Source organism: Numida meleagris, chromosome 6, assembly GCF_002078875.1.
Source record: "Numida meleagris isolate 19003 breed g44 Domestic line chromosome 6, NumMel1.0, whole genome shotgun sequence".
In the NCBI taxonomy this organism is placed as follows: Eukaryota; Metazoa; Chordata; class Aves; order Galliformes; family Numididae; genus Numida; species Numida meleagris.
In genome coordinates this window covers 26,321,858-26,330,398 of record NC_034414.1, presented here as the reverse complement: position 1 = coordinate 26,330,398, position 8,541 = coordinate 26,321,858, and the positions used below count along the sequence as shown (strand labels likewise).

At 40.0% G+C, this 8,541-nt stretch overlaps 1 protein-coding gene across 7 annotated transcripts in view; it reads right to left on the bottom strand.

The window, feature by feature from the left end:
* The window catches only part of STARD9 (StAR related lipid transfer domain containing 9), a 102,976-nt gene that overhangs the window by 20,425 nt on the left and 74,010 nt on the right, over positions 1-8,541 (bottom strand). For all 7 annotated transcript variants that reach the window (XM_021401261.1, XM_021401262.1, XM_021401264.1 and 4 more), the window contains 2 exons: positions 6,202-6,392; positions 186-669 (listed from right to left, as the gene is read on the bottom strand). In XM_021401261.1, coding sequence (XP_021256936.1) covers positions 186-669; positions 6,202-6,392 — 675 coding nt within the window. The remainder of the gene's footprint in view (positions 1-185; positions 670-6,201; positions 6,393-8,541) is intronic.

Genomic DNA, 8,541 nt, shown 5'->3' with positions numbered 1-8,541 from the left:
ACTGTACAAATCCAAGCAAAAAAGCAAACTGTTCCAGTGTGACATACAACATACTAAGAGATATCACAAGATTTAGGACTGTTTCAATAAACCAAAAGGCATTCTGGATTATATGTGGCCAGTGAAAATACCATGAATTTAAATTATATTTGACAATTTAGAGGAAATGGTAGATGTTGACTCACCTGGGTACCTGGGGCAGATGGGGCTTACAAAACGAATGCTGACTGTGTAGTAAGTTACTTGAACCCAGTGACCTCCTCCTCTTCAGTAACTGGTGATCCACAGAGGCCTGTACTGCAATATTTTCATTTGGGACTGGGGATTGTTTCACATGAACTTCACTGAACCAGCAGTTAGCTTCCAGCTGCTCTAGGTTTTGCTTAGCTTCCAATAACTTCTGCTTCTTGACTATCCTTTCCAGCTGGAATTTGACCTTTTTCCGTCTTATGTTTCTTTCTGCCTTTTTTAAGGAGTATCTTCTCAAGAGCTCCAGCTGCACCAGTCTCTTCTTGTTCTGCTGTAGCAGGGAAGGGGAGATCTCCAGACCAAGGCTACTCTGTACCTCAGCCTCTGCATACAGCGTAGATTCTGTTTGCACTGCAAATTCCCTCTGCTGTTGCTGAAGGGCAGCCAGTCGGTTACTCTCATTAATAAGCCACTGTTGGTCTAAAACAAAATGATTGAAAGGAAGTAAAAATCATAGAAAAAACATTGTTCATTAATTCAATTAGCCTGGAGAACCCATTTAAGAACAGAATTCCGATGTAGATAAAGTCTTTTAACCTTCATGGTAATGAAGGAAATGGAATTTAATGCACATGCTAAGGAGCTTTGGCAAATAAATTCGTACTGTTTAGTGAAAAAAAATGCAATATTAAAATGTAGCTGACTTCTCATCAAAGAGTTTGAGTGTTTTACAGCTGCTGTAAGACAAATACTGTTTTATGCGCACGTTTGCTCCTATCCTTTCCTCTAAAATTGAGTGAACCAAAAAAATCCACCCGCTAACTATTTCCTCTCACTTATCTACACATGCTGAAAATGAAGGAAACCAAACTCATGATGAGGGATTTTGTGTTTAGCACAGAAGAATCTGGTGGCAAATTCTATAAACTTGATGCTAGATCGCCCTCCACTGAAGTCAGGATGTGCATCTTATCTGGGGTCTGCTGCCAGCTACCAGGCCTGTGGATGGGCATGCAACCTTCTAAGTGGGTTGAAGAAAAGGCTACTAGGAAGCTTCCAAGTAGCTAGTTGCTGGGCAGTTCTGCCAGCCTCTTTAAGCCCACCAGATGGAAATTTCTCAGTCAACACAAACATTGTCTGGTGCCTGACTGAGGTGAAGCAACATCCACAAAAACTGCCACCTGTTTTGACTATGGCTGCTCCAGAGCACTTGCAAAAATGCCTGGTGGGAACCCATGTACCTCGCATATAAGCACTTTAGCATGTAATGTACTTGAATCAAAAACTCTCATAGAGTAAGGATACAAGTGAAGTCAACACAACCATTAGTTACCAGGATGAACACACCCAAAAAAGACAAACTCGTATCACCCATCAATGCATACTTTTTTATAAAATCTGGAGTCTACTCCCAAAGAGTGTTAGATCCTCCCATTTTATGAACGTTCCTCAAATTTCAGAAATGCTAAATATGGTTTTCTAACAAGCCAATCGATTAGCCTTATTTGATAAGATTCTTAATCTTTTCTAAATATTCAGAGAATCTGATCTTTGCAGTCAATAGGGAAGCAGTAGAGGACGAGAAGAGGACCTGCTCTCTCAAAGACTTTGTTCACTTTTATGCTGCTATGAAAATATGCATACTCAGCTGCTCAGAGGAAGAAAAATATCATTAGCTGAAAAAGCAATATAAAAACCACATGCAAAGTTCCTTCATACATGGAGCATTTCTCAAAGGACAGGTGCTTTTCAAAGCACTTTCATCTTCCTAGCAGCACTATTTTGGTTGGGCTTAGCTTCAATCTGCTTAGTTGCAGTCCCTCACCAAGGAACTACCTTTAGTTACTTTTTCGTGGAGTTAGGAAACCAGAATTTGACGTGGTGAATGAGCCCTGTGCATGACAGCTGAGCCGCATGAAAGGAATTTGGGGCTGTGGAAGCTTCCCTAATGGAAGAAATGTAACCATCTTTAGTAGATTAAGCATTGCGAGCATCACTTGTTTGGTGACTACAAATCTCATTAAACACACTTCATTAGTGATTCCCACCTCAGGGAGTCTCCTGTTCAGTTTGTGTCTGCAGCTATGCACGCGGAAGTAGCGATACTTTATAGATAAGTATGTTTACTCTATGGATAAAATGAAAGCATTTTAGTCATGACCTGTTTTTTCTTAATAACATCTTAACCTTCACACACAGAAGAGTTTTCTCAACTCTTTATTCCCAGATCTGTCCTCTTCAGCATGTTTCTAGCAAGCAGAATATTTGGCAGATGAAAGTGTCCCTGTAATAGACCTGAAAGTTCTAAGATGCTAATTAATGTCTACTCACAAACTTGCCTCTGTCAGGAGCTGAGAAAAAGAGGGTGCAAATAAGGCAAAAGAAGTCTGATGGGCTGCCAAGCAAAGAATTATATTTGGCTGCAAAAACTGCCTGTCTGGCTAAGCTTCATATAAGCACAGCTAAACTGTGGAACTAGACAGGAGCAAAGAACATGTCCTGTTTCATGAAAGATGTTTTGGAGATGCTCTGTACTGCCTACATACACTAAGTCTCCCCCTGATACTCCCCATCTCCACAGTTTTCCTTTTAACCTCTTCCTTGTGTTTGGCATAATTTAGAGACAGTAAACTGCATAAGTTTGGCTCTAGGAAGCCTCCAAACATTCAGAAATTATTCCAGGAACAAGTAGCAGGCTTTGCCAAATGGAAACTGTGCCTTTGCAATAGGCATACTCTTCTTATCAAGAAACTTGGATCAAACCATTCATTAGAAGACAACTAGAAGAACACTATAACTACCTATTTCAGTGCTCAAAAGCATCCTAAGGTTTAAAATGTTCCCAAATCTGTCTATAAACTCTTTAAGAGGCTGTTCAACCCCACCAAGACAAGTCTTGCTAAGTATGTCTTCATGCAATGCAGCATCCCTCAGGGCCAGAAGCCACTGATGCTAACAAACACCTCTCCAAATATGCTGTGGCTCCACCTTTTGCCATAGCTATTCACTATTCAAAATTTGATCACTGATCTAGTCTTTAGCATGCTTGCATAACACTATAGAACTTCCTAGGAATAACTCCTATTTTGAACCAAAGCATGCCTCTCTTTCTTTTAATGCAGTTTTGTTAAAACAAGAAAAATCAGCAAAGGAGCATGCAATACCACTAATCAATCATCTTTAGGGTAAATAAAACTTGCGTCTTAGTTTTAATCTTAATTTGTCTCACTTCAGTTTCTATGACAGAATTTCTTCCTATATTTTATTTCATACTATCAAAGCCTTGTTCCTACTTACAGACTTTGATGAAATCACTTCCAAGCTTTATTGTGATCAAGGTGAACAGACTGAGCTCTCAGAATCTTTCATAACACTATGATGTCCCATATTATTTTATAAGAGTGATTATAATATACCTCTAAATTTGTAGTATGATCTGCAATTGTGAGCATCAGAACTATTCTCAACATTACAAACAGTAGCCATGCCAGTGATCAGACAAGAATCATCTTAATATCTTTTCTAATCCCAATCAGGCTGTTTACATATCTAAGAGTTAGTTTCTCTTCTGTTGAATCTCCCATAAATACATATCACTACACATCTCCATAGGTTTACCAGATTAGGTCTCTCCCTAGCTAACAGTAACTCATGAGCGGCCACAAAACAAACTGGAAGACAGAAGAAAATGACAAACTGAGAAAAAGAGGCTGTCAGAGGGTTGCAGAGTTAATTAGGCTCCCACTGAGATGAACAAAGAAACCAGTATCAGTGAAATCTGAATTCAAAGTGATTCTTGGCAGCTAGAGAGCTAGCTTTTCATTAAGCTTTTGAAAGATCCCTTATCTTCAAATATTCTGGGATTTCAAAATATTTCAAGCTTTTCATGGCATAGTTAGCATAGAGCTAAAGTTGTGTCAAACCAATATCACCAGTATTTTACCCAGTTACTTTCACTTAAGGATCAGAACAGCGTCTTTGCTTAATTTGGCCTATACAATGTGTATGCAATATATTACTGACAGATGTGTAGTCCCTGATGTAGTCAATCAATATCTCGACAAAAACAAGCATTTTTATCAATTCATTCCACTTCCATCTGGAACATGCAGACAGATGCAACACTCAAAAACTTCAGCCTAAAATGAATTGTAATGTGTTTCACAACATAATCTTACTGAGAAATAAGGAAGGAAGGAATTGTTTAGCTATAGGATTTAGCAGTATCCTTAAAAGGTAAAAGGCAATAATCCCTACAGTGGCCAAATAAATTATCCCACAACAGCAGAAGTACTACTCCACTTCTTTGTTTGTTTGTGTGCTTGAGGGGAGGAGGGTTGCTTGTTCTATTTTTTTTTTTTTTTTTTCAGAATGAGTGTGTGGAAATACTGGTTATATAAAACTCAGTGGCATTCTCTTTCCCTTAACTACAGCTGGGATTTTAGCTCTGAACTTCAGTGTCTCACATACTTCTCAGATATGTTTTCTTTGTTTTCATTGCTTAAAACTCACAAGGCCATGACCGAAAATTCAGTTTGCTCCTGTGTCATGAGTCTTCAGTAAAAGCACGTGAACAAGGCCTGCACTGTGTTACAGGTGACATCATCGATGAATGCACAGGCAGAGCACCTCAACCAACACATGTTGCAGTCCCAAGAAACAACTGGTGTCCCCAGGGAATCCATCTTGGGACTGGTACTCTTCAATGTCTTTATCAGTCACCTGCATAGTGGGATTGAGTGCACCCTCAGCAAGTTTGCTGACACTAAGCTGAGTGGTTTGGTTGATAAAATTTCTATGCTATCCAAAGGGACATGGACAAGCTTTGGAAAAGGTCTCATGAGAGCCTCATGAGGTTCAACAAAGCTAAGGGCAAAGACTGGGAGGAGAACTCCTTGAGAGCAGCCCTGTGGAGAAGGACTTGTGGGTTCTGATGGCTGAAAAGCTTGATGCAAACTAACAGTGTGTGCTTGCAGCCCAGAAGCCCAACTGCATCCTGGGCTGCATTAAGAGGGGTGGCCTGCCCTAATCTTGAGTAATGCTTCCAGGCCTGGGGACCCCAGCTGCCCAGATGTGAAGCTGTTGGAGCAGGTTCAGAGAAGGCCATGAAGATAATCAGAGGGCTGGAGCACCTATCCTCTGAGAACAAGTTGAGGGAGCTGGGCTTGTTCAGCCTGGAAAAACAAGGCTCCAAGGAGACCTCATTGTGGCCTTCTAGTACTTAAAGGGAGCTTATAAACAGGAGGGGGGCTGACTTTTTATATAGTCTGATAGTGATAGGACAAGGGGGAATGGTTTTAAACTAAAAGAGGGGAGATTTAGATTATATATTAGGAGGAATTTTTTTCTCAGAGGGTGGTGAGGCACTGGAATGGGTTGCCCAGAGCTGTGGGTGCCCCATCCCTGGAGGCATTCAGGGCCAGGTTAGATGGGGCCCTGACAGTCTGATCTAGTTAGTGGATGGCAACTCTGCCCACGGCAGGGGGGTTGAAACAAGGTGATCTTTAAGGTCCCTTTCAACCCCCTTTAAGGTCCCTTTCAAGCCATTCTACGATTCTACAAAGCACAGAAATATTGAAAGAAAAATGTAAAATACAACAGCAGATTCTGTCTACATTACCACAACTTTATACAAACGTTACCATACCTGCACTGCAGATACGATCAGAGCAAAACTAGACAGAAGCAGGATGGGGAGTAACTGGGAAGATGAGAGTCTTGGTGCCACAGGAGGAGTAACGTGCTGGTGCTGCCTACCCCAGTCATGACATGTAGAGCTAATTAAACAGTGCTGCTGGTTGCTCTACAAAGCCCTGTTAATCAAAGCTTGATAATTGTTCTCAAAGGAGAGATAATTGTAGGAGGAAACTAGTACTGTGCTATAAAAAAAGAAAAACAACAACAAAAAAAACCAACAAAATAGCAACAAAAAAACCTTCCACCACAATACAAAGCCTAAGTAGGACAAAAACATCAAGAGGATGCGAGAGAGAGGAAGAGGCAGGTACCTACTTTCTAGGATCTGCTGGTTGATGAGGGCTTGGTCATTTTCCAGTTCTCTCTCTGCTTTGACCTGTCCTCTGAGGATCTGCTGCTTTAAATCCTCAACATAGATCTGCTGCTGTTGGATTTGTTTTCTGTGGAAAGCTTCCTGCTCTTTCAGTTTCTTCTTGTACTCTTCATGCACAGCGTCTATGTCTCTGCTGTTAGAAATGTTGACAGTGAATTTAAACAAGAAAAAAATACCAAACATTTCTAATGCAACACATCATCTTACTAAAGAAAGACAACTTACTAAAGAAAGACAACATTCAGGATATTGTTTTGTTCAGTAAGGGTGCATTACACAAAGAACTCACGATGGTAGAGAGTGTATGCATGTCCCAGCAGGCCACAGTCCTGCAACTATCAGAAATGCCAGCTTTCAACATGAAATTTGTTATGGTGAAACTGAAAATTCCATCACCAGAAAGATAACAGTAAAAATAATTTAAAAAACATGTCACTTGTCATTTTGCTTCCAAAAAGGAAAATGAGGAGAAAACAGGGAGTGGGAAGGTGGTGTTTTATGTTTTACAGGTTAATGATCACAGTATAGAATGTTTTTCACCCAAGTACTTAAAAAAAGAAAAAAAAAACTTTACAGAAATGAAAAGCACTTTTTTTTTCTTACAGATCAAAATCTTAAATCTGGAAAGAATTACAGGAACTGCTGAGATTTCATTGAAAGTCTCCGGCAGCACCAAGGAAAGAACTCAGTCACGCAATTCTCTCTTGGATGCATCTACAACAGGTTACTGTGTCTGTATCTGGAGAAGAACGGTGATGAGAAAAGTTACTATCCTGTAAACAACTCCATGCAGTCCCTCCTAGTGGCCTGTTTCCTGACTGTGCACCAAATGCCACGTTGTTTGTAAAATCATTATCAACCCGAGGTCAATGAGCATCTGACCATTGCTACATCAGAATTTATTTGTAATCTGTATCTACAGCCAAATGCATGTGTTTGAAGGAGCTATTTCTGCAGCAACAACTTTATGTACAAGATTAGCTGACAAAACGGATGAAGCAATTAAGCAGCTAAAGCCTACACATCTTATGGAGTCCTTTTAGATGGAACACCCATTTTCACTTTCTTAGGAAGCAGCAGGAAAACCTGACTGCACAGAAGACTTAAGATTTTCAATAATTTAAAGTATTAACAACACTCTTTCATTTTCCTGACGGAAAAAAGAATTCAGTTTGCTTTTAATGTTTATGTAAATGTGATGCTGATGAGAATGACAGAAGAAGAGCATATTCTGTTCAGTTATCTGGCATGGTGCAAATCTGACTGCAGATTTTGTCCCAGCCATTTGCTAATTTTTTTGAGTCTGTTTGAGACCTACAGAAACAAATTACAGTAGGCTGCTCCAAAACACATTTGTATTTGACTTGACTGCTAAGATTTCAACCGTCTGTGATGTGTACTTATTTCTCTTTAATAAATAGTGATTGAATCCTAGGAAATAGGTCTGGATTCCCTGGTTTCTTATTCACCTGAAATAGGTTTAAATAGACACTTCACTGCTGCACTGAAAGGCTCCTAAGGCCATTTCATACCCAAGCTGTTCAGTTTTTTGTCGTGACATCAGCTACTGGGGGACAAACTCAGAGGTTAAAGGTAGGCTGGTTAACTAAAGACGAATCACTTTTTAAATATAAAACAAGATCTGAAGGGTCTCATTTCAGAAAAGCTCCCATGGTTTTAATGTAACTTTGAGGGAAGCTTTCCGCAAATGAGGGTTCCAGGTTACCTTACATATTTTCCAAGGGAAATGCTGCTCCAAGGGAGTAGCAATATAATCTGGAGGTTATTATGCTGCTACAGCTCTGAGATAGACAGTCTTAATGATTTTGGAGCAGTTGTATCACCTCTGTGCTTTCATGCACTTACATTGCAAGGTCTTCAGGGCAAGGACTACTTATGCGCTTCCTAGCTCAAGAAAGCTTTTATGTCAGCTGAAGCCTCCTCTTGCAATGCATTAATAGCAATTGTAAATGTAAAGTCTCTGCAAAATGCTGATGGTGGAATAGGCTTTAGTCTGTTTTGCTGACATATGTAAGCTCTGATTCCTATGGTGGTAGCACATCTGGAAAATCTCAGGCTACGTGTGCATGACCTTGGGAAAGTCACTTAGTTTGAGATGCATGCAAAAGAAACAAAGTACATTCATCCAAGAGGAGTGAGGAGGATCCATTTACCACATAAAACATCAGAAAGCTCAGTATTAGAAGAGATGGATTCTATTTGTTTAACATTATCGGCAGTATTCTGTATGAGACTGAGGAAATAGAGTAAGTTACAGCCAA